At 53.1% G+C, this 25,852-nt stretch overlaps 5 protein-coding genes across 5 annotated transcripts; 3 read left to right on the top strand and 2 right to left on the bottom strand.

Moving 5' to 3' along the window:
* Positions 1-1,393: 1,393 nt before the first annotated feature.
* Positions 1,394-9,370, top strand: COL26b_014214 (Type I Iterative PKS; the record flags this gene model as incomplete). Its single annotated transcript, XM_053186791.1, has 8 exons — positions 1,394-1,680; positions 1,951-1,969; positions 2,090-2,196; positions 2,308-2,695; positions 2,769-3,710; positions 4,031-7,175; positions 7,218-8,092; positions 8,168-9,370. The coding sequence occupies 8 exons, from the start codon at positions 1,394-1,396 to the stop codon at positions 9,368-9,370; spliced, it is 6,966 nt and encodes a 2,321-aa protein (XP_053029268.1).
* A 1,186-nt stretch (positions 9,371-10,556) lies between these two features.
* Positions 10,557-12,127, bottom strand: COL26b_014213 (uncharacterized protein; the record flags this gene model as incomplete). Its single annotated transcript, XM_053186790.1, has 2 exons — positions 10,557-11,675; positions 11,744-12,127. 2 exons carry the CDS (start codon positions 12,125-12,127, stop codon positions 10,557-10,559), a joined length of 1,503 nt encoding a protein of 500 aa, XP_053029267.1.
* A 2,905-nt stretch (positions 12,128-15,032) lies between these two features.
* COL26b_014212 (uncharacterized protein) lies at positions 15,033-16,596 on the top strand (the record flags this gene model as incomplete). The annotated part of the gene is made up of 4 exons (XM_053186789.1): positions 15,033-15,210; positions 15,267-15,817; positions 15,885-16,222; positions 16,284-16,596. The coding sequence occupies 4 exons, from the start codon at positions 15,033-15,035 to the stop codon at positions 16,594-16,596; spliced, it is 1,380 nt and encodes a 459-aa protein (XP_053029266.1).
* A 512-nt stretch (positions 16,597-17,108) lies between these two features.
* Positions 17,109-17,825, top strand: COL26b_014211 (uncharacterized protein; the record flags this gene model as incomplete). The annotated part of the gene is made up of 2 exons (XM_053186788.1): positions 17,109-17,277; positions 17,332-17,825. 2 exons carry the CDS (start codon positions 17,109-17,111, stop codon positions 17,823-17,825), a joined length of 663 nt encoding a protein of 220 aa, XP_053029265.1.
* A 428-nt stretch (positions 17,826-18,253) lies between these two features.
* On the bottom strand, positions 18,254-20,153 carry COL26b_014210 (uncharacterized protein; the record flags this gene model as incomplete). Its single annotated transcript, XM_053186787.1, has 3 exons — positions 18,254-18,627; positions 18,683-19,591; positions 19,664-20,153. 3 exons carry the CDS (start codon positions 20,151-20,153, stop codon positions 18,254-18,256), a joined length of 1,773 nt encoding a protein of 590 aa, XP_053029264.1.
* Between the last annotated feature and the right edge of the window lie 5,699 nt (positions 20,154-25,852).

Genomic DNA, 25,852 nt, shown 5'->3' with positions numbered 1-25,852 from the left:
AGTACGCCGCCTAACCCGGCCTGCTTCACCGCTGTTAGGTGCCTACCCTTGTAAAGTCCTTTCTTCCTTCTTCAGCTTAGAATAGTCAATCGACGGCACCTCTACGTTGAACAAGCCTAGGGGCCAGCCCCTTACAGATATTGACACACCTGATCAGGGACAGTTCTGGAGGTGGCGTTGCGTCGGGAGAGAATTACTTCCTGGGCACCTTGACACCAAGTCAGAGTAGCTCCCATGCTTCGGACTTGAGATATGATAATTCGAGAAAACATCCTCTTGACTGTCAAGAGCAAGAATACGGCCTTACGGAGGCCAACAGTCTGGAACGACTCCAACCGAATCACTATCCTAGTCCTCGCGGTTGCCCATGCGACGAGGTGCTGGGGGAAATACTTGCCGTCAGACCGCTGGCCAGCGCGCATAATCCGAAGGCCACTTCAGCCTCATTTGAGCAGATAATGGATTGGAATAAGAGCGCTCTGGGTGGTCTTCGACGCATTGTGGCCTGCAAAGAAACCCACGGGAGCCAGCTGGCTTCCCGGTTTCTTCTGCTCGCCCAAGTAATATTATCCATGTGCGATGAAGCGTGGTGGAGTTGGTGTGAGCCTACATATCACACGCGGGTTGACAATACTTCTGGGGACTTCCGCCAAGGCTGGGAGACAGGAATTGAAAGTCATGCGATTGACCAGGATGATGTTCCATTCCTGCGGACCCAACTGGTTTCATTGCTTGTCCAGAAGTTACTAAAGGTCCTGAATCAGACGGAGCTGATTGGTGACGAGGGGGACTTGGATCGCTTGAATATCGAAGTCTTGCAGGAATCGGCATGGAGACTAATCGGGAAACTAGAGCGTAGGGGAACATAAACACATGGTGTATGTAGAGTACCACCAATCATGAAGCGTAGTCCCCAGGGACAGAGCTTGTTCAGACTAGTTTAGAGAGCGCCGGCTAGAATGAAGATTGTTAAACTGGCCTTTAAGCGGGCTGTCAATATGGCTGCCTCTGACGGCGTGAGGGTCCGAGACAACACGAATGCTGATGTCTGACTTTTTCAAAAGCACGGAAGGCTCCGAAGATGCATCGGCGACTTGAAAGGCCAAGAACCGTTGGCGGTGCCAAGCCACCGAGTCTTAGGGGTTCCTCCGTGCAACCAGGTGTTCGGTTAGCCTGATACCGCGTGTCTGGTCGTCTTGCAAGGATCGATGACAGGCTTCGTGTTCATCCGATGTTGTTATCGCATTAGGCTATGTTAATATTGATGTTGTCCATGTCTTGAGTGTCTCTGACTATATTGACACGAAATATCTCCCATCAAACCAGAAAGTTGGTTGAACAATACCTACATTGATACCTTTTGGCCTTTGCTGCCTTCAGCGCATCATACAGCATGGCGTCGGATCAACTCTTGTTTTTTGGTGACCAGACTGTCGAAACTGGTCCCTTCCTGCGCGACCTTTCCCAGAAAGCAAAATCCTCGCGGAACCTTCAGAAGTTCCTCCTCGATGCAGGCAACAACCTCCGGACACATGTGTCGACCCTCGAGGAAGGTGTCAGGAAGTTGATACCAGAATTTCACACCGTCGCGGAGCTCGCAGAGGCCCGAAGCGATCCGGCTGCGCAAGCAATCTTGTCACCGGTCCTGCTCTGCATAGCACAGCTCGGCGATCTCATTCAGTAAGTGGTGGATTCAGACAACTGGTTTGTAGAGGAAACTGCTAAAGCCTTTTGCGCTCCCAGCCGCACTGAGAAGACCCCAAGCCTCCTCCAATCTAGCAGCGATGGCCCAGGTCCAGCACGACACTTGGTTGGCTTCTGTACAGGTTTTGCCCGCCGCAGTTGCTGCAGCTTCGACTAGCCTGGCCGATGCCACAAGGCTTTCTCAAGAGATTGTGTTGCTTTCGATCAGGCTTGGACTTCATGCGTACCGTCGCTCCGTGGCTATAGAAGCCACATCCGGAGTTTGGTCAGTAGTCGCCCTTGGGCAAGACGCCACACAGCTACGCTCAAAGATAGATGCTTTCCATCAGAACCAAGCAAGTTTCCCTCGTCATTGAATGAGCACATCTCTAACGTGACTGCGTAGTCAACCTTCGCCCACAGGCACACTTACGTCAGTTCGGAATCGCGATCCACGTTGACTGTCAGCGGACCTCCGTCTGTCTTGCAGTCCTTCCTGTCCTCCACGGCAATGTACGGTGTACGGAGCACATCCCTTCCCATATATACCGCCTTCCATGCGTCCCATCTCGCCGCTCCAGATGGTGGCGCAATAATCGGTACTTCACCTGTGTTCACTACCAGGATTCCTCAAGGGACTGTGCTCTTCTCGCCGACCACTGGATCTGCCTACGACGGCGAGACTCTGTACGAGTTCCTGCGACAAGCTCTTCATGACATCTTCCAAGAAAAGCTCTTCCCGTCAAAAACCCTCGATTCAGCTCTTCATCGTTCGTCGGGCTCGAAGCTTTCGGTTCACGTGTTCGGCCCTTCTAACGCGGGAGGCTTCCTGGAGAAGTCCCTCGCTGCGTCCGGATTCAAAGATGCGAAGGTCCAATTATCTGAGATTGCCGAGACTGGTGAACCCCAGGATGCCATTGCCATTGTTGGCATGTCTGGTAGATTTCCTGGTGGTGACAACCTCCAGGCCTTCTGGGATATTCTTGTGCAAGGGAAAGACCTCCACAAAAAGGTGAGAATGACGTCGAGCTTTCCGTTGCACCTCTGAGTATCATGTATTGACGGCTTCTGCTTCCATTGCACAGGTGCCCAAAGATCGCTTCGACGTTGACCTTCACTGCGATCCAACCGGCAAGACCCCGAACTCCACCCTCTCTGCTTTCGGGTGCTTCTTGGACAAACCAGGTTACTTCGACAACCTCATGTTCAACATGTCTCCCCGCGAAGCTGCTCAGACGGATCCATGCCAGCGGCTGCTGCTGATGGCAGCGTACGAAGCACTCGAGACAGCCGGCTACAGGTACGACGCCAAGCCGGATCGAGGCAACGTCGGGTCCTTCGTAGGGCTTACGACGGATGACTGGCGAGAGTACAACATCAGCCAGGAAATCGACATGTATTTTGTCACACGTGGTCTTCGTTCGTTTGGCTCGGGAAGACTGAACTACTTCTTCAAGCTCGAGGGGCCTTCGTATGTCCTCGACACCGCTTGTTCTTCCAGCGCGGCATCCATTGAGCTGGCCTGCGCTTCGCTCCTTGGTCGTGACTGCGACATGGCTTTGGCTGGTGGAGCCAACGTCATGACCGGTCCGAATCTCTGGGCAGGCCTCAGTCGAGCTGGCTTCGTCTCCCCTACGGGCTCCTGCAAGACTTTCGACGAGACCGCCGATGGCTACTGTCGCGGGGAGGGTGTTGGCATTATTGTTCTCAAGCGTTTGGAGGATGCGATCCAAGCGGGAGACAACATCCAGGGCATCATCAGGGGTATCGCGACGAACCACTCGGCGAACGCCCTGTCCATAACGCAGCCTCACGGCCCGACGCAGAAGAAACTATACAACCAGGTTTTGCGTAAAGCCAATCTGACACCCGACCAAATCCAATACGTCGAGATGCATGGAACCGGAACCCAGGCTGGGGACGTTACCGAGATGAACTCGGTCGTGTCAACGTTTGCATCCGGTCGCGAACCTACGAACCCTCTCTACGTTGGCGGCATCAAAGCCAATGTCGGTCATGGCGAAGCAGTACGTATATCTCAAACACTTTCCATAAGTTCAAAGCGTGCTAACCTCTGCTTTCTATGCAGCTGGCGTTACTTCTGCTATCAAGGCACTGATGATGTTCCGGGAGAATGCCATACCTCCTCACGCTGGGATCAAAACCAGAATCAACAGCAAATTTCCCCCGCTGGAGAAAGCTAACATTCACATTGCTCGCGAATTGAAACCTTTCATGACCGACAAAGAACCAAGAAGAATCATGATTGGCAACTTCGGCGCGACTGTAAGTTTTGGGTTTCATCTATCTTTGTGTTATTGAATGTGGCATTAATAGCTACGCACAGGGTGGCAATACTTGCATGGTTATCGAAGAGCCGCCTCGAAGGTCTATCATCGGCAAGGATCCTCGCAACGTCCAAGTTGTTACAGTTTCGGCAAAGACCCGATCGTCGCTCAGAGGCAACAAACAACGGCTCCTCGACTACCTTGTCAGGTATCCGAACTTAGGACTCGAGAACATCGCGTACACTCTGACCGCACGGAGGTCCCATCAGCCTCTGCGCTCATCCTTCTGCGCATCGAGTGTACAAGGCCTCATCAAGGCACTTTCCTCACACCTTGGAAGGACCACCGACGTCGTCAACAGCGTCGGCCAGGGCTCCATTGTGTTCGTCTTTCCGGGACAAGGGGTCAAGTTCTTCGGCCTTGCTAAGAATCTTTACGGTTCATGCCCGCGGTTGCAGCAGTCGATCTTGGAACTCAACAACATCGCCAAGACCCTGGGCCTGCCGCCGTTCATCGATCTCATTCTCAGAGAACAGTCGAACGGAGCCAGCCCAACGCGCACACATCTCGCCATCGTGGCTCTGGAGATTGCAATCGCTCAGCTTCTCAAGTCGTGGGGCATTGTTCCCAACGCCGTACTCGGCCACAGCTTGGGCGAGTATGCGGCCCTCTGTACAGCAGGTGTGCTGACGGTCGCCGATACTCTTCTCCTCGTCGGTCGGCGGGCTCAGTTGGTTGAGAAGCTGTGTGTGAAAGACACCCATGGTATGTTGGCGATTAGTGCACCTGCGCAGAAGGTCCAGACTCTCATCGACGAGACCCCCGGGGCGGGCATCGCCATCGCCTGCTTCAACAGCCCCATGTCGGTTGTTGTCAACGGTAAAATGGAGGCCTTGGAACGCTTCCGCACGACGCTGAGAGAAGGCAATTCGATCAAGTCGACCTACCTATCGACTCCTTACGCATTCCATTCAGCCCAACTCGACCCCATGCTCGACGCCTACCAGACCGTGGCCAAGTCTGCCCAGTTCTGTAAACCATCCATTCCGGTGGTCTCGACTCTTCTTGGGCGGGTGGTCGACAAGGAGGGTGTCTTCTCGGCCTCTTATCTGGCCGAGCAGGCTCGCAAACCGGTCTGTTTTGAAACGGCGATCACGGCGGCTCGTGATGCTGGATACATCACCAACAACACCCTGATTGTGGAGGCCGGGCCCGGCGCTATGTGTCTTTCAATGGCAAAGTCCACACTCGCTGCCCCCTGCAAGCTTCTTCCGGCGTTGCAATCCGCAAGCTCTACTTGGGAGGCTCTTTCTCAAATTGTCGCGGAAGCTTACACGAGTGGCGTCTCCGTGGACTGGGCAGAGTTCCATCGTCCTTACAAGCCTAGCTTGTCCGTCTTGGACCTCCCGACATACCATTTCGACCTCAAGGACTTCTGGATCCAGTACCGCGGTGGCGTTGCAGCCCTCGAAAGAGACATGAAGACAAAGCCCTTGCAGGGTTCCCGGAGTCCCGGACAGGCGTCCTTGGGCACTTGCTTGCACCGGCTCGAGTCCGAAGACATCGCAAAGGACAACGGCACGGTCGAGTTTTCGGTCGATCTCCAGGAGCCGTCTTTGCGCAAGTTGATCGATGGTCACAACGTCGTCGGCATCGCACTCACGCCCAGCGGCGTTTATCAGGAGATGGCTTGGAGCGCAGCCCGTTATCTGCACGGTCAGATGAGCCCGGGTGGTTCAGATGCGCAGATGGTTTTGCAGAAACTTGACATCTTCTCGCCCCTTTTCCTGGCACAGTCGACGAGCCCGCAGATCGTCACGGTCCGCGCAACCACCAAGACAGGGTCCAACACCTTCGTCGTCACCGTCAGCTCGGACAAGGACCACTCGCGCTGCGAGCTTGTCATTGCACCTCCCCACCAGACGCAGAAGGACGAATGGAAAGCTCGACGAGCCCTAATCGCGCCGAGATCCGCCGAGCTCATGCAGCCCGCATCTCAACATCCCGTGTACCGGCTGTTCAAGCAGATGGTGTACAAGATCTTCTCTCCCATCACGGACTACTCGAGCGAATACTGGTCCATCAACGAGGTGTTCATCGACCAGTCTTTTACCGAGGCTGCATTCAAACTGGATCTGCGCGAGACTCCGGCCGGGTCGTCTTTCACCTACGACCCCTGCTGGCTGGACTGCATCGCCCAAACAGCTGGCTTCCTGCTCAACTCCAATGCGTCCAATCCGGCAGACGTGGTTTACATGTCTACCGGTTGCGATGCCTTGAAGCTCAGCAACGAGCTGACAGGCGGGAGGCAGTACCTCTGTTACGTCCGCGCGGAGATTTCGGACAACGGCAGCAGTGTGATCTGTGAAACGACCGTCTTTGACGAGACCAGTGCCGTTGCCATCGGCGAGGGTCTCAAGTTCAAGCGGGTGAAGAAAGCCCGCCTCCGCCAACTGCTTGGCTTGCCTTCAGCAACACAATCCGATGCGGTCAAGAACAAGGCTGCTCCGCTAGAGCAGAAGATTGCCGTCGAGAAGGAAGACAAGCAGCCCCGAGTGACCAGTGACTCCACCGATAAGCCAACCGCAAAGGTCTCCCGTCGCGAAACTTCGGACCATGAGCAACTCTCCGCCGTACTGAAGGTTATCAGTGCCGAGGTCGGGACTCAGCTGGAGGACGTGGAGAACCACACCACACTGGAGGACTTGGGCGTCGACTCCCTCCTCACGGTCGCCATCACCTCCAGACTGAAGTCGGAGCAGAACATCGAACTGCCGGCGACCCTCATCGCCGGCCCGACCACGATAGCAGAGCTCATTGCCTACTTTGACGATTCGATGGCGGATATCGTTGACGAGCCCACCGACGAGAGCGGCGCCTCTACCCAGAATTCGCCATCGTCCGCTATCTCGACTCCGCCGACTTTGCCAGTCGCCGATTCCCCGATATCTGGCATCCCAGGCCTCGAGGGTGTCGACATGAAGGACATTCTTCTTTCTGTCATCGCCAAGGAGAGCGGGCTCGATCCGAGCGAGATTGGCATGGACACCTCTCTCGCTGATATCGGCGTCGACTCTCTCATGAGCATTGCCATCATCGGAGCTGTGAAGGAGCAGACTGGAACCGAGCTCCCGGCTTCTCTTCTCGCGGACTGCGCGACCGTATCGCAAGTGGTCCGCACTATTGCCAGTGACAATTTCCAAGGTCCGTGATATCCCTCGAATTTCCCCGTCACCATCTGCAAAGGCTCACTCTCGCTAGACGACTCCATCCTTTTTCCGTCAGAGGAACTTCTTCCCCAAGTGGTCCTTCCGCCGGTGAAGCCTTTTAACCCTGAAGAGTACCACAGCAACGTCGTCCTTCTCCAGGGCCAGCCGCAGAGCCAACAACGCCTGTTCCTCATCACAGACGGCTCCGGTTCGGCAGCGGTCTACCTCCACCTCCCCAAACTAGCTCCGAACCTGACAGTCTACGCGCTTGAAGCGCCTTTCCTGGGCAGAGCGTCTGAGTTCACGGGCAGCATGGAGCAGATCGGGTCCATCTACGCGCGCGCCATCCGCTCCGTGCAGCCCCACGGGCCCTACATGATCGGCGGCTTCTCCGTGGGCGGCATGTTCGCCTACGAGACCCTGCGCCAGCTCGTCGAGGGCGGCGAGCAGATCCACAGCTTCCTCGTCTTCGACGCCGCGTGTCCGAAGAAGCTTCAGGGCATCCCGGACGTGACCGTCGAGGTCTGCGAGATGACGGGCATCTTCGACAGCATTTCCGAGACGGACAAGCGGAGGCCCCTGACGCTCGAGCAGAAGACGTACGTCGCGGGCTGCGTCAAGTGCGTCATGAACTACGACCCGGTTCCCCTCCCGGCGCATGCCAGGCCGGTGCACACGTTCATCATCTGGGCCCGGAACGGGTTCTTCGACAAGCTTTCTGACAAGGTCATCGAGGCGGACAAGATCCTGACGGCCAAGAGCGGCCTACAGAAGGAGGCTAACCCGGACTGGATGGAGTGGTTGACCGTGGAGCGTAGTTCGTTTGGTCCTAGAGGCTGGGATAGGTTAGTCGGGGATGTCGAGACGTTTGTCGTCGATGGTGATCATTTCTCCATCATGATGCGTCCAAGGGTAAGAACCACCCCCCACCCCCGAGACTTTCGCACCAATCTTTTAAAATGGTTGACTAACACCAACGGCACTCAGATCACCAACGAAACGGGACCTCTGGTGCAGAAGTTGGCCAAGAAAATGGTATCGACGCTGAACAAACCTCGACAACTAACGCAAGTTGCCGAGTCCCCCGCAGCGCTTCAAAAGATTCGAGACACGTTCAAGAACTCAACTGATCTCGTCCTCGGCTTCTCCGACGAGGCAGGATGCTCCGGGTTCTGGGACGAGGTGTTCCCTACCCAGCAACAGTTGGTCTTCGCCTTCGTCACCGAATCGCTGGCCCGGATGAGCTGCAACCTAGACGCGCTTGCGCCCGGAGAGGCTCTGAAAATCACCAACACTCTCCCCAAGCACCAAAATCTGCTCCAGATCATCTACAAAATCCTCCAAGACGGCGGTCTGGTCAAGCCCCAGCACGGCAGGTTCCTCCGAACCTACCAGCCCGTCGACAAGACACCCTCGTGGGCGATCTACAACCAGCTCATCCGAGACCATCCCCTCCACAACAGCGAGCACGAACTCCTTCAAGTCGCGGGCTCCAAGCTGGCCGAGTGCCTCACGGGGGCGATCGAGCCGCTCAGCCTCATCTTCGGCAAGAGCCGCGGCCTGCTGCAGGAGTTCTACACCAACGCGCCCATGTTCGTGGCCGCGTCCAAGTTCGCCTGCGAGATCATCGGGCGCGCGTTCGCGGGTGTTACGTCCCGCGTCGAGATCCTCGAGGTCGGCGCCGGCCTCGGTGGTACGACAAAGTACGTGCTCGACAAGCTCGTCGAGAACGCCGTCCCCTTCACGTACACGTACACGGACATCTCGTCCTCCTTCCTGGCCGAGGCGAAGAAGAGGTACGCCCACCTGCCCCCGGGCAGCGTCGAGTTCGTGCCGCTGGACATCGAGAAGACGCCCCCCGAGAAGCTGTGCGGGCGGTTCCACGCCGTGCTGTCGTCCAACTGCGTCCACGCCACCAGGAGCCTCGCGGCGTCCTGCGGCAACATCCGCAAGCTGCTCCGCCCCGGGGGCTTCGTGGTTCTCGTCGAGTTCACGACGAGGCTGTCGTGGTTGGATCTAGTGTTTGGGCTGCTCGAGGGGTGGTGGCGCTTCGACGACGGGCGTACGCATTGTTTGGCTGATGAGCACTTGTGGGAGTCGACGCTGAAGGCTGTTGGTTTCGAGAACGTGCTCTGGTCGGACGCTGAAGGAAACGATAAGCCGAATCCTCAAACTCTCGTGGCTTTTTGAGGTTTGACGTACACGAAACCAAGCTCTGGTTTAAATAATTCTATTATGTAAATTAATTGCGAAACTGTAGTCCTTTCCTTTCCCATCCGCTATAGCACGAATTAGATTGACACAATCTCTGTCTTACACAATTCTGCCAGACTCGAACCTCGGCTTGCCCCGCTACATTGTTTCCGAGTCTCCCAAAGATTACCATATAGAAATGAATTGAAAGTTGCTATAAGAGAAACTGTTCTTCATATTGCCGTGGTCGGCGCATTTCCATGGGGATGGACACAGAAGCGCCCGGTTGTACTATTATCTTCTATTCTATGAATATGTGGAACTTTCTCTTTCCTCTAGCCTAACTATTTCTATTTTAGAATTATTGAAATGCTGTTCTATAGACCAAACATTCCCTCGTCTTATTAAAGCAACTGCGCTAAACCCCCTACGCCGATTAAGACCTATCGCTGAACCAAATACACCAAGTTAGGCCCCGTGCGGGTGCCCACTACTACCACTATCCTATGGACTACCGAGATATTCACCCCTTCAACCGCCCAGTCCGAGGCCTTTGACGCTTTCCCCGTGAGCCCACAGTCGGCTCGTAACGCACAGTACGGCCCTCCAGGAGACATGCCTCATCCATTCCGTCGGAGGGCCGTGCTATCCACGCCTGCCAGTACGCCTGTCATGCCGGCGACAGGAAACCATGACATTGAGGGATGGCAATCTATTGACGGTGTACTTTCATCGCCATCCAGGTGGTCACCTAGATCTCCCCAGTGGCTGTCTCGCGGGTCCATCACTGGGACTCGCTTTGGGTCGACTTCTTTTGACGTCACCGGGGGAAAGCCAGGCAGTACCGTTCCAAATGCGTGGATGACCATTTTGAGGATAGGGGCACAGGTATTACTTTTGATCAGTGTGGTTGGTGCCTTGTTCATATTTAACCCGGCTGTCAACATGACATCGAGCGGGTAAAACACGTCAGTGCTGCTACTCTCACGAATGTAGACTCCCCGGGATTTTGTTCTTTGATCATTTGCTTCATACTGATCATGAATATGGAATGTATCTTTCCCCCAGTGAACGGTCTCGTGCAATTTTTATCACGTACATCTTGAATATTTGCCAATTACACTATCATGATGCCTACTAGAATACTACGTCCCTCCTCTAAGCTGTAAACAAATGATGCTAATCAGGCCTTGGTTGTGATTATAATCCTCTTGTAACGTCTAATTGGATGTGGCCCTTTCTTCGTGCGAACTTGCAAGACCACCTGCCATTCTTTGCCATCCGTGAAGGCGCTATCTTCAACCGACACCTCAACCTTTGGACCAAGCGTGACATTCGCAAATCCAGCTTCGTTCAGAGAGAGCACGCCGTTTGTACCAGAGGGTGAGGCGAGTGGCTGAATGAAAAGGCCACTTGGTTGCGGCGGGTACACCTGTGCTGCAGGATACTCAAACCACTCAAAATCGAGCTGGCTCAAATCCTCAGGATGATCGGCGTCACATGTGCTTTCTCCATCCAATATGATGGACTGATTGGCCTTGAGGTCGAATCGTAAAACTTCAGGGCCTGCAGAACCATTCACACTGACCAGAGGCGGATGAGCAACGGCGCTGACGCTCTGGTTCAGGGTCCATTGCATCCGCGCGGCAAAGTCGTCCTGCATAGCGTCTCTCCAGCGCCAGATCGTCGCCTGAATACTCGAGTATGAAGTCCCATCAGACAATGTGAGGGCATCCAACGAGTTTCCATACCATTTGATGCCGTCGACATCGACCACCTGAGAGTATCGACCTCCCCAACCGCCCAGTTCCGGCTGCTCGGTGGCAGAAAGACCATTTTGAATGAGCCACAGGAAGCTTGGTGTATCTCCTTCCATATTGAACTCGATCAAGGGATAGGCTGCGCCCAGAGGCCCAACGCGGATGTTCGGGGTGATCCACTCGTCTGTGATCTTGGCGGTGTTTGCCAGTCCGTTGGCGTTGGTGTTGACTCCCGTCCAAGTTGCGTCTCCGAACTCTAGGAAACCATGCATGCTAGAAATGTAAAAGATGTCTGGCCACTGAGATTGAATCCACGTGCCGGTGCCGTCTTGATCTGAGATCGCATAGACCCTGAGTCGTGACCGCAGCAGCGCAGCATCACTTGGAGATTTCTCTGCGTGTATGTGCTGAAGAGTCTGAGCAAGAGTGTTGGCGCCGCCCCAAAGGCTCACGTGCAGGGGATCTGACGACTCCTCGAGCTTCTCGATGAGCCATTTTGCGCCTTCGCTGAGTGTGGAATTCAAAGCCTCCATTCCGTAAACCTGACAACGGCGTAATTAGTTATGATCGTTCTCTTCCTCAGAAAGCTGGTTGTGAATGGAACACTAACCGTGGGCCCGGATGTGACGAGGGATAATAGCTCGTCGGAGCTCTTGAACTGAAAATCCGCAGAGACATGTTGATTGAGGTTGCCAACAACCATGCCGTACGCGTTGACGATCTTCTTCATCTCTTCGGGATGGGTCGTATTCCTCAAAAAGAACGATGTTGTCGCGCAAAGCCCGCGAATGTCAATTTGGTTTGAATACACAAGCAGGCGAACCAATGACATGGAGTCATCTGGCTCGTTCAGGATGTCGGAGAGGATGAAGACGCGCGGTTTGGAGAATGAAGAAGGATTGCCACATTGAATCGACTCGGCGCTGACCGTTGGTATGATGTCTTGTGCCCAGAGGAATGCAGAGAGCAGACACAGCAGCGGAGTGCGGAACATCTTTTGAAGCTGGTAAGAGAACGTTGTGTGTGTGGGGAGAGACGAGATACCAAGGACGTCGAACGCACACGCTCTTGTAAAAATATACGATCAGACACTTTGGGCAGCCCAGTCTCACCGTAATAAGATAGCTCTGTGCTGGTGATGAGAGCCGGCTTGCTACAAATTGGGAAATCACAGGCATCCATATCCCACCGGCTTCTGCAAGGGCAAGTCGAGCTTTGCCCAGCCCTGGTCACTTTCGCTATGGGGTGGTATCCCGTCGGCTCAGGAACCAACAACCAGATAGTCCGAGCCGACTTATTGATCGTCTATTGCACTGAACACCAGCTGCGGGAGAAATGACTGCATCATCTCTTGGAAGAGGAAATTGCTTCCACCGCCGTAGTCCACGTGGACCGGGATTCATGTGCCTAATGTTTCCACTTCAGGAAACATGTTTGCGAGAGATCTTGGGGAGCGGCTGGGGACCCCGCGATTTAGCATCCAGATGCCATCTCACTCCCCCAGACTGTGGAGAAGTCGGAGGTAATGTGGCCGACGTAGTGTTGATCGCTCTCGGGTTTTCCGATGAATCATGGAATAGCCGGCCGGCACTTTCAACGGCTCTTGTTCAGCATACTTACAAACACTGGTTGATTGGTAGGCAGTTTATTTAGAAATGAACCTTTTGGTTAAATCGTTTTTATTTCGAACTAGGCTTTGGGCAGTTTCTCGCCCGCCGCAACCAACGTCACCTACAGAATTGGTATTCCGAGAACTGCTTTACAGCGCCGAAGTTCCAACCTGCCCATGCGCATTATTGGTAATCATCTCATGGGCTGCGTTCATTTGTCTCATTTTCTTTCATGCGTGGATGAGTCAAAATCAAAAACTCTGTCAAGCTCTCGCATTTCAGCATGGCTGTCTTAATCCTCGGTGAAGAGGCTCGGTGCAGGTTGCTGTCACCGATCGGCCCCGCGTCCATACAGGGCTAGCAACTCGCGCTCGACCTCGGCATGCCCATTTTGGGTGGCAGTGGAGTTGTCCTTAGTCAGCTTCTTGGCGAAAGAAATGGATTTCGCTGGGGACAGAGTTTATCTCCATCTAGGATTTCAAACTCGACGTCGAACAACATCCAGGAAGCAGACGTTGAAGTGCGCAGAATGGCTGGAAACAAGGCGGGCGCAGACGATGCGTCTAGGCGCTCAGTGGGGCCCCGGGTCGTGTACTTGACGCTGTACAACACTGTTTTCGCGTGCCTATGGGCGTCTATCTTCATCAGCACCGTTGCCAACATCCCCCACGGCAAATTCGCTATTTTTCAGGCGACAGAGCCACGGGCGAGATGGGTTCAGACGTTCACGTTGATTGAGGTGGTGCATGCTGCTGTCGGTGAGTGACATGGGCAGACGAGCCGGGACGAGGTTTACATGAGCTATTTTCTGACGAATGCCATCGGCTAGGTCTTGTGAAGTCGCCCGTAGGCACGACGGCACTCCAAGTTGTTGCCCGTACTATCATTGTCTGGATGGTGTGGTTCAGCTTCCCGGAGAGCACCGCATCATCTAACGCATACCTCGCGCTTGTACTGGCGTGGTCCGTTGCAGATTTCGTTCGCTACGCGTACCTGACTCTGAATCTTCATGGAAAAGCAACATCTAGCCTTATCTGGCTAAGGTAAACACACCTGCATCTGTGACCTGGGACTTGGAAAAGCCCTCATGTTGACCACTTTGGCTTAGATACTCCCTCTTTTATCCACTGTACCCCATCGGAATTGCGTCCGAATGGTGGCTATTGTACAAGGCCATTGAGTCAGGTCGTCAAGTCAGCACTGCTATCCCGCCAATCTTCTACTTCTGCCTGTGCTTGTATATTCCCGGTAAGTCATTTGGTGGCCCAATTCCTTGAGAGTCTTTCATCTAACATTAGTGAAGGGTCTTACACAATGTACACGTATATGATCAAGCAAAGAAAGAAGACCCTCTCTAAGGCTTTGAAGGCCCAATGAGATGTCGGATGTGGCTCATGACATATCTTCAAGTTCCGAACCTACACTCCCACCGCAGAGCTTTCCCCACAGAAAGCCCTTCACGGATTTTCATTTAACACAAAGTCGTAGCTCCCATAAGTACTACTACAGACACAACTGGCGGTGATACCACCTACACAAAAGCGAATACGAATACGCATCACAAACCTGCGGTGTGCCTGTACAATCTGAGGTGAAAAACACCGGTCGAAGCCTCCGGCCTTGTGATGTGACGGTTCGACGTAAAGGGAGATTCTAGCACGCCCACTCGGGCTGTTCAATTTCTCGACTGTTCCCGCTGACTAACAAAGCCCCTGAGACAAGTCCGGTCTTGCCACAGTCGATAGCTCATAACAGGCTCAGCAAGTGTGAGTATATGGAGTTCGCGCATGAATCATGTTTACAGATTACAAATGGGCATTCGCGTATCGATCACGTACCCGGTTCCATTGTTTGATGTCAACTGAGGACGAGCTATGGCCATCGGAGAATTCTTGCCGGGAGCTACACGTTGCCGTCGGCCGGTCCAGGCTGGATGCAACTTGATTAGATGCAAGTATTGATCATCATACCCGATTCGTAGTAGGACGATCCGTAAGCAATCAGGCATTCTTGTCCTTGCAGGTGGTCTTAGCTGAGCGATTTGACAAGTTTGTCCGGCACCTAGGGGCGTTCCGACCCCGAGGATCGTCAGGATCCACGGCCGACCCCACACGCCGCGCCAAGTCGGCACCGCAACTCACCCGAGATGCCCGCCCGTGATGATTCTAGCCTCACGTTTCAAGTCAGATAAATATCTAGATTCAAAGGCAGGTCTCTAAGAACTTTTTTTTCATAGTAACAATCTTGCAGACATCATCTCTATTATCACCCGCCGGTTAAAAAGCAAAAATGGGCTCCCTTACGAATAAGTTCGCGACCGCCGATATCATACGGCGTGAACCGTCATCTGGTCTCTCAATTTTGGTTGTCGGTGGTGGCATTGCCGGGCTTGGCTTTGCTATCGAAGGATATCGAAAGGGCCATGATATTCGCATCATCGACCGACGACCCAACTTCGACGACTACGGTAACACCGAAACAGCGCCCTTCTTCTCAAAATCTTCTCGCTAACCAAAAGTCAAGGTGACATTATCGGCATTGGAGATTCCGTGGTGCACACTTTGAAGCAGTGGCCTGGCTTTCTAGAAGCTTGCTACCAGACGCCATTTCCCCGATCCTATGATGCATACAAATTTGACGGAAGTAAGATTGGCAAGCTTGGGGAGGGTCTGGGCATGAGCAGGTCGGAGTTCCATTCGCTGCTGCATCAGTATGCTCTCAACATCGGCATTCCAATTCGCTATGGCGCGAAGGCGGTCGACTACTTTGAGACTGAAGACGAAGCTGGCGTTGAGCTTGAAGACGGAGAGAGGATTTCTGCAGACATCGCTGTTGCTGCGGACGGCATTGGTTCCAGATCGTGGCGATTGATAGCCGGCACCAAGGAGCAACCTATAAGCTCAGGCTTTGCTCTGTTCAGGAGCACGTTTCCTGTTGAGTTGGCTTTGAAGAATCCTTTGGTCGCTGAGGCTATCGGGAACATTGAATGCGTCAGCCGACTCTTCTTTGGCTCGGGGGCTCATTTGGTCATGGGGAAGACTCCCAAAGATATGATATGGATGCTTACCCACAAGGTCAGTCGATGCTTCATTCACTAGCCGTGTCTTTGGCATGTATTCTAACTGATAATCGGTGTTTTAGGATGACGGGAACGCCCAGGAGGACTGGGCCAAGCCTGCTGACCCGAAGGATGCTCTGCCATATGTGGAAGGGTGGGCACCTTGGATACAAGAGATTATCAAAATGACGCCCAAGGATGGAGTTGTGGACTTCAAGCTCATGTGGCGCAATCCGAGGCAGAAATGGGTCTCTCCGAAGGCCAGGGTTGTTCAGATCGGCGATGCAGCTCACACCTTCTTGCCCACGTCGGCGAGTGGTGCGACCATGGCACTCGAGGATGCGTTCTCTCTGGCAGCTCTGCTTCATCTAAGTGGAAGGACCGATGCACCTCTGGCCCTCCGAATTCAAAACAAACTCCGGTGAGTCTGTACCTTTTCATTAGTCGACTTTGGTCTTTTGTCTAAACGTGTCAATCGTCAGGTTCGAACGCGTGGCTTGTGCCCAGAAGATGGGGTTCAAGAATCGGGAGAACTTTCACAATACGGACTGGGATGCTGTGGCCAAGAACCCATCATCGATTCTCAAGCAGGTTGATAGATGGGTTTCCGAACACAACCCTGAGCAGTACGCGTACGATAGTTATGACAAGTGCTCAGCTCACATTCTCTCTGGAAAGCCATTCCAAAACACGAACACGCCTCCGGGACACACCTTCAAACCATGGACGGTGGATGAGCTTCTGGCATACGCTGAGCGAGGAGAGAGAATCACGGATGACGGAGATTGGTCGTGAGCGACATTTCAGAGCATTGACCGCGATTAAAAGTCAAAACTGTATAAGGACTGACATATTGCCTGAATAGAAAGACGGACATTAGAAAGTATCATTAGATTAGAACATAGCATGTCTTGCATGACGTTCTGCACGAGTAACCGTTAGTGAGACACAGCCCAGACATCAAGAACGACACGGTCGAGTAGGTTGCAAGCATGACGACTTCTGAAGGAAGCAGGTACTCAGTCGTACCCAGAGCTGAAGCTTCCAAATATGGCATCGATGGCGGAGTTACAAACCGACGGCAGGTGCAAGGGCGCAGCTAAATGGAAAGATGCACCTCGGGTTGTCTCCTGCTTGCCTTGCAGCTGCAGCTTCCCATTCGACTGATGTAAGTACCTAGGTTGACCACCTACCCATTCGACGTTAAGCCACCTTGATCATCGGCATTGATTTCTTCCCAACTTCATCGTCCAGCTACCTCTCGCTTCTTTAGTGTTCCTCTTCATTTCTAGCAAGCAGAAGTCATCATGACGGACCCCCACACCCGTCAATACTCCCACCTCGGTGGCACCACCACTGAGCTCCTCGAACGTTTTGCTGTTTCTGAACTCTGCAAAGGCTGGCCGGTCTACCGCGATGCCAGCGAATGGGCCAACTACCGCTCCCTCTTCGCCGACGACGCCATCGTGTGGACAAGTGCGCACGCTTTTCCTCCCCCGTGAAAAAGTCTAACACACTAGCCACGTGTAGCTTGGAGTGGACCTCAGCCCATCGAAGACTTCATCCGCATCTCCATCAGTGGGAAAGAAGCCGGTGCCTTCATCATGCATCGCGAATGCGGTACCCTTGTCGAACTCAATACTGAGAAGAACCGCGCCGTCGGCAAGATGAAGGCTACGATCACGCAGCGGTTCCAACACCCCGACGGCTTCGAATACGATGTCGACTGTGACTGTCGCTTCATGTTCTTCTATGAAAAGACCACAGATTGGAAGGCCGTCTTCGTCAAGTTGGTCTACGAGAAGGACAAGTTGGTGCCTGTCGATGGGAGGGTACCTTCCTTTGCCCCTGAGGTTTTGGCCAAGTACCCCCAGGGCTACAGGTATCTTGGCGCGGCGCAGAGCACGCTGGGCTATGACATCGACTTGGACCTAGTGCCGGGCAACAATACTGCGGGCATGTACCGATCGATTGAGAGGTGGTTGGAAGAGCCGGCGATGTCTCGTTCTTTTCGTCCGGAGTGATAGTTGAGCAGGCAAGAGGCAAAAACCTCGAGAAACAGCAGTTTCTGGGAGACGCCCGGTACCTGGAACCTAAATTCGAACAATACTATTCACTGACAGCACATATTGAAAAAGATGTGACGCGAGCAGGTCAGAAGAGGCTTTCACGAGAAAAGCTCCTCCATCACTGGGCCCTGATTCATTCTCGTTCCACAGCCAATGTGGTGATTTGCATTATATCTATTTCAGGGCGGTTTTGACAATGCTCGCTACGTTCCATGCGCCGAGTAATCATTAATCCCTCCACTATGCAAGAATTGAAAGTGAGGCCCCGCCGTTCCAGTACGCCAGACACACAGTACCCAAGCCCGCTCATGATGCCCAATGATTCTTTTACGTATGTCCTATCAGACGTTCCAACATATACATGCCCGTCCATCGCCCATCTCTTACAAGACCATCCATGTCAAGATAACGCTTGACACTATCGCAGCGAACCTGGAGGAGGATATTGAGGCTGATGACCCAGAACCTGCCGACGGAAGCCCCGACGTCTCTGGAGAGGCGCCGGTTGGGAGATTTGATCCTGTGCCGGAACCTGTGCCGGAGCCAGACCCGGAACCAGATCCGGAGTTTGAGCCGGTCCCGGCACCAGTGTTGGGCACGGTGGTGGTACCGTTATTGACCGGTGACGTTACGGGGGCACCGGGACACAACCCCTTGATGGCAGGAATATCTTCTGGGCGGTTGATAGCCATCGTCCGGGTGCCACAGTTGACGTATTGAGCAAGGTAGGCGGCATTAGTATCGAGATCGAACACGGCTAAAAGGGTTTGTTAGCGGGATTCTCGGTGAAAATTATCATGCTTCCAACGTACCATAGGCTGAACGCAGGAAGGTGTCGCCCAACAGCGTGAAATCCGAATTCGGAACAATGCCAAGGTAACAAACCGGCGGGCTTGTGCGCAGCTCACGAATCATCTCCTTGTATGGTACCTTGATCTTCATCCCTTCAAAGTCGAAGTCGACAGTTCCGTTGAGGTTGACCAGAGTACAGGAGACGGGATAGAATCCATTAGCATCGAGACCCGGTGAGCCAAAGTCGGACGCAATCGTGTTCGCGATATCCATAGGCAGCAGGGTGAGAGTAGCTCCGCTGTCGAGGAAGACAGGCATGTTGCTGTTCGGGTAGTATCGTGTTCGTCCGCTCGGCGGGGTGATGCTCATCTGGGTCATTTCAACCCAGTACCGCGCAACACCATCGGGAGACTGGTCGGCAGGAATGATCGGTAGGCGAGCCAGAGATCCAGAAAACTTCGAGGTGTCGATTCCACCGAAGATGATGGCCCCTTCCTGCTCATCCTTTGATCCCAGAGCCAGACTGAAGGCCTTGGTCTTAGTGACGTTCTGAGCCGCGAGTTCGTCGATGAGATTCTTGTAACGCGTGTTGACTCCTTCACCCGCACCAATACCAAGGATACCGGCGAACTGATCTTCCGAGCTCGTAGCGACACCGAACTGAACATTCTGCATCGTCTGCCGTGACCCGGCGAGGGCTAGATTGTCGCGGACATAGGTGATGTTGGCAGCGCCGATGCCGTAGCGCAGCGTCTTCGTCGTCCGCAATGGAGTAACGGTCGATGATTTGGCGGTGTCATAGAAGCCGACGGCCTCACAGAAGCGTTGATCGGAGGCGCTGAGTATGCTGCAATCCGGGTTCACCCACAATTCGAAGGACCCGGTATCAAGCTGGGCGTAGACGGGTTGTGGGGGCGTGCCGATGTTGACTGATTCTTGTTAGTCCACAAACACGGTTCTTGGCAATGTTTGATATTAGAAGAGGGGTTGCGGTAGCTTACGTTGCGCGTAGTATGCCACGTCTGAACGGTTGGCGAGCTTCGCTTCGACTTGTCGGCTGAAGACCCCACGCTTCGTGGAGTGGATGACAGGCAAGGTGACGAAGGTAGCCTTCATGTCGACTTCATCGTCTACCGGCATGCCTCTGATTGAGACCGGGGGCTTGAGCTTTGGAGCGGCAGGCAAAGCCTCCAGGTCGTCGGTCAGAATGTCGTCGAGCAAAAGCTTCCGCGGGCGGTTCCCATTCACACGTCTCCTCCTCAGCTTCGAAGTCACCGGTAGCGTCATCATCATCGTCTCCGAACCCTCATCCGCCGGTAGAGGAAGCCCTCGCGGGGCAACGTTGTCCTTGGCATCGTGCTGCGTCGTATAAGGAATGACGGGAAGAGTCATAAAGGCGCCAAAGTCTCCGTCATCGGTTGGTAGTGCAGGCCATGCTTGGGTGCGGGCGACTAGCGAGAGGGCCAGTAGGGCGGAGGAGAGTAGCGCCATTTCTGGCGCCGGGAGAGAGGGTGGAAATTCGGGCTATCGCGGTCGTCGCCACATGGGAACTATCTTCAAAGAGGCGCTCGGGGCGGTTGTTGAAGTTCACCAGACAGATGAATCGATCGGCGGACGGGCGGTTCAAATCTCGAATTCGGCTCTCAGAGCTCGGGCGTCGTTCAACGAGCGGATTGGCGAAAAATGGATGAATAAAGTTTACGACAAAAGGAGCGGAAAGAAGAAGAATATCAGAAAAAGGAAAGAAAACAGACAAGCTGTGTTGACGTTGGATGAAAATCGACGATCCTGTCGGAAGAAGACGAAGAAAAGATGCCGTTCAAACGGCAAACGCAACGCAATGTAAAACACGCCTTGGCTGGTTGAAGAAGAATACTAAGAAGAGGGAAAATAGAGGCAGGGACTCCACTGTCGACGCAGTCAACAATTGAGGACGAAGGGAATAATTGGTAAGAGGGAAAGAGAGACCGAGAGGAGAGGCCGTGACAGGAATAGGAACAGGAAGAGATCGACATGGGTTGAAGACACCACACAGACAGAGAGACGAACTGGTCGGTCCCTTGTCCCAGCTGTCAACGCCAAGGGAACGGGGGGCTCGAGGATGGGGAACCACAGTGTCTCAAGAGCGACATGGTTCGCACGTTTTTTTCGCCCTTCTCTTCTGGTGGCTCCCCTGTCGAATCTCGGTGCCCGCAGAGAAGGCCGCTGAGCCAAAATCCAAATTTGGCACACGAGCCAAGATGCTGCGAGCGCCGTCCGAGGCTACTACGGCATTCTTGTGCTCGGCGGAAAGCAAACAAGCAGCAATTCTGCATCGACCGGTGGGATATTCCCTCGAGACTCTTCTCGCAAAGTCTCAAGCTTGGAAGGGAACGCAAGTGATTGAGACTTGGCAGTCGGGCCTTGGCAAGCTCGAAAGACGATGGCAACGGCTCTGAGTGGCCACTATGGGCATCTCAAACAGTGACTAGCGGCCTGGCGTCACAGATTCCGCTGGGGGTTGCAGGCGAGCCAGGGTGCGGAAATCGTAGATCAGACAAACCCCTGAGACGAAAGCGGACGCGAGTGGTGTGAGACTCAGCGGCACTAAGCCCCTTCAGGTCACCTTGGCCCTGTCTTGGCTCCTCTTTTGAGGGCACTCACCGAGGGGTCGGGAGGGGTCCTTGGGCAGAATCTCTGCGACCTGTGACCTGAAGGGGCGGGAGAGATCAGAGCCGAGAGAGCTGGGCGCCGTTGGCCAATTGAGCGATGGATAATGATCCGAGAACGACAGCATCGAGGATCTTGTGAATCTCGCGAGTGCTTGTTCTGAAGGCTTGATGCATCTGTCAGCCAATCCTCTTGAAGTGATCCCCGACGGTGGAGCACCAGCCTGAAGCAGGGAGAGCATTGAAAATGCCCAGCCGCCTCGATGCCTCCAACAATCAGACCATGTGTATGCTTCTCTCAGCTCATGGCCAGCAATTCCAAACATCACTGTGAAAGAGAAGAACAAGCGCGAATACAGGAAGATTGAGTTGAAGAGGCGTATGCAAGATGAAGAACAGAGATGGAATGGTTAAGGTTAGAGCCTTTCCGTGCAGGACGTCAACGACTCAGTGGGGATGGAATGGGCCCTTCAGCGGGTCTCCCGCGCCTGTGCCCGTGCCTAGTCAGTCAGTCTTCCATGTCGATGTCGACGCCGAGCACCGTCGAATGACTCCGACCTCGTAATCCGAGTAGCACCGGGAGCTGGCCAAGACATTTCCAAAGTTCGAGCTTGCAGGTTTCATGGATAGTGTTGATCAGCATGCGGCTACTATTCCTTGATCGTTTATTCCACCCAGTTCGGGCGGTGTACAGTCGCATTCGGTGCTAAATTTATATGCACCTCCGCCGCCCTTCGTCCGCTCTTTTGAGGGGTCACGGCTCAACTTGCCCCCATCATGAAATACCCTTTCCCAAGCCACCCTCCGGACTCGCCAAGATGAAAAAGCCATAACGCAGAAGCTCGGCGGTGTGATGTTCTGTACTGGCCAAGAGAGGCTGAATGAAGTCTCAATTTTCAGCCAAGCTGTCTAATGCACCCTTAAGTCTGAAGGAGTCGATGTTCATTTCATTCACTGCGAGAGTTTCAACTTGACAGCGACAGTTGAGACTCTATGTCATCACAGCTGGCACGTGCGGCTTAACGCATTTCGTTATCAGCCCAAAAACCTAAAATCAAAGCATAAAGCACGGGCGTGTACAATCTCTTGAAAGTGCCCGGGAAGGGGTCGTCGATTGAGGCTACTGATGCACTGATGTCGCCCGTGGACCTGCAACAAGTTGCTATTGTTGTTGAGCAAGCGAACTTTTCATCGCAACCTTGACCAAAAGCTACAACAATTCCCAGCATCAACCTCTTACTCCCGTAGACCGAGTATCTTCACTCGGACTCCCTTGGTGTCATCCCTTGGCTCGCCCAGAAAGCAATCCCTGTGATGATCAATGTCTCTTTCCCGTACGACACCGTACAGCTCTAAGTCAAAACGTCGAAAGAGCTTGGCAAGAGCGATGTACATCTCAGCCCATGCAAGACTGTGATTAAGGTCAGTCACATGAAACGATTGAACACAACGGCGATTTTGCGGTCAAAACTGACTTCATCCCTATGCAATTTCTGTGGCCACGGTGAAAGGGCAGAAAGTACTTGACGTTGCGGGCGTATACAGGATCAGACTCCAGCCATCTCCTAGGGTCGAAATCTCTTGGCTCTGGGAATACATGAGGGTCCATCATGAGGTCGGCAAGGGTTGTTCCGATCGGCGTCTGGAGCGAACATGAGTGAAACGAGTCAATCACAAAGAGAAGTGCTGCATGATTTTGAGGAGGCAGTATCAAGGTTAACGATGGGCCAGTAATTTCAGCTTACATTTGGCGGAATGATCCAGTCTTTGTACTTCAAGTACTCTATTGGTGCTTGCAGTACAGCCCTAGAGGTAATAAGCGCAGCAATTCGAAGAGACTCCTTGATAACCGCGAGCTACTCTGGTGTAAGAATTCCAACCATTGACAAATCATGAGAGTTAAGGGTCTCAACTCACAAACCAAGTGAGATTCTCGAGGCTTTTGAGATGTACCGGTGTGTTCGGATCTGGCATGACTGAATCCAGCTCGTCCCTTAGTCGTCCAAGATACTCTGGGTTGGCAAGAAGATGATATATGGCTGCGGTCAAGGTCCGAGCGATAGTGTCACCTGATGCTGTCAAGACACTGAAGCCTTCTTGCGCCATTCGCTTGTATGACTTCTCCGAATCAGGCAGGTTCGATGATAGAATGGCTTGCATAAGATCATTCGGGGCCCCAGGCTTTGCCTGAGTTGAATTAAAAGAATCAATAGCAACCTTTGCCTGCTGTCTAATGTCCTACTCATGGATGGTGTTGTGAGATAATCTCAAACTGTGTTTTATCAAGGCATGAGCCCGACTTACCCAGTAAACTTGAACCACAAGAGCCATGTCCGCCGAAAGCAGCTTTATAAACCAAAGAGGCAGCTCTATTGCGTAAGGGATTGTCCAGGGAAACTGCCTGACGAAGGGCGTCATATGCAATAGACCAATGATACTGTGTCGCCACAATTGGGCCTTCTCTTTGTCTTGCAGCAGCCTCATATCGCCATTCTCGCCAAGAGCATGGGCACAATAAAAGTCAGTGGCGAAAGCAAGTAAAGGGATTCGAATATTCATAAGGTCGCCGGCGAGCATAGCCTTCTTGAACACCTCACATAGGAGGTCGACTTTCTCGTGGATGAGGTCTTCATGATTCAAAACAGACTGCCTGGAAAAAAACCCGGAGATTGCTGCCCTTCTTCGGTGGTGGAGTTCGTGGTCAACTGTGCCAAAAATGCCGTCCGGAGTGCCCTGAACTCCAGCACTGGGAGGATACTTGTTTCGACGAACACTTCCACCCGCGTAAATTGTGTCGAAGAACTCATGGTCATTGACATGAAGCTCGTGCGGGTTGATGCGCACGATAGGGCCGTACTTCTGATGCATGAGTTGGATTTGGTAGGCGAAGGTCTTGCGAGGTCCACCGAAAATATCCATGTATAATTCATACCATCCAGTGAAGGCCGAAAGTTTTGGGCCGGGGAACTTGGACAAGGGATGAAATGTAAGTCGATAAATTCCCAAGGCAAAAGCGTACAGAAGTAACGCGAAGACCGCGACGGACACGATAGGCCATACTGAGCCACCATGGGCCATGTAAGTGAGAAGCCCCATGTGAATTCGTGGCGCTGTATGACGCTTGGTAAACTGAATCCTCGATGGACACCAGTGCGTTCGAAAATGCTGGCGTTCAAGTCTTGGGGAGCTAAGAGACTGATGATATCGCTTTCCGGCTTCTTCTCGTGTCTGACTCGACGAATTGATCAATTATGAGTCTCCCCACGCATATGCCAGGAAAGACGTGATCCTCAAATGTGTGGCTATCAATAAGCCTAGACAACACCTTTGACCGCTTTTTCTGCGCCCAGAATATCCATCTCGGGGCTATACAAGAAGAGCGGTTCTTGTTCCTATTTTGGCAGATGCATGGTGACTGATATGTGACGACCAGGCGCTTGGAAGTGGGTTCATCACATTGTGTCCCGCGAGAGGCGAAAACGTCTTATCATCGGTCTTGGTTCGAGACACAGGGGCAATTGTTGGGTAGATCAAGCAAGGTACACGAAGACATCGCCAAATGATCGGTGATGGGCTGTTGGATAATTGATTGAACTAGCTATTTCTCAATGATCTTTCCGATAGTTAGATTTATTGAGCCAATGGTTTTCGCCCTTTCCGACCACCTCCCTTCCAGTGACTGCAGTAGTCTCGACGCATCTATCAACGCTATGTCACTGCACCCCAATGTTTGAATACGTGGCAGCCCAAATAATGACAGGCCTCCGGGGTTGGACGATTTTTAGTTGCTGAACTCAAGTTACAAGTCGGACTGTCCACTACAGAGCCACATATCGATGGGTGATTGAGCCGAAGACCAGGATGGAACCCAAAACTTTGATTTGAATTCGATGAATTCATTGGTTCAGGTCTGACTTCCGACATTCGACATCTGCACGTAGATGGATCAACCCCTCATTACCACCAGGGGATACTGTATTCTGGTAAATCGGTAACCCCACATAGGCTTTAGGTTGCCCGAATGGCCCATGTAATGAGTTGAAACTTGAAATACGTAGGTGAATGGGTACCACTGTACAGTATGCGGGACAACTGGAAAAGACTCTATTGGTGGCTTTCATCCAAGGGTCAGGATGCCTTGATGCAAACGAGTTGCCCGATTCTGAAAGGAGCCACACTTACCAGGGTCACGTCCCTTGCCAGCTGCTCAAACGCTGATATGATGTTATCTACGATGCTGATCTGACGTGTGCAGCGGTGAAGACCAAATCAGGCTGGTTAGAGAGAATGCGTCACGAACAGAGAATGGTTTCTTCAGCAAGAGTCTCGGCTAATGCACAGCCCTCTAATACAAGTCCCAAAATGGACGTTCAGCGGCCAATGGCATCATGTTGGTCTGGCACCAATGGCTGCCGAGACCCCTGGGTTGCACCCATTTTGAGATGAACACCAATTTGAAGATGCCCCTCGGCTTCCAATTCACTCGGCATTCATTCAGACTCCATCAGCCAACCGTCTTACTCACCGGAGCGGTCCATGATA

The sequence above is a fragment of the Colletotrichum chrysophilum genome (assembly GCF_026319265.1).
Source record: "Colletotrichum chrysophilum strain AFK26 chromosome Unknown scaffold_309, whole genome shotgun sequence".
NCBI classification, from domain to species: domain Eukaryota; kingdom Fungi; phylum Ascomycota; class Sordariomycetes; order Glomerellales; family Glomerellaceae; genus Colletotrichum; species Colletotrichum chrysophilum.
The sequence above is the reverse complement of the archived record's forward strand: the minus strand, read 5'-3'. Positions and strand labels throughout refer to the sequence as shown.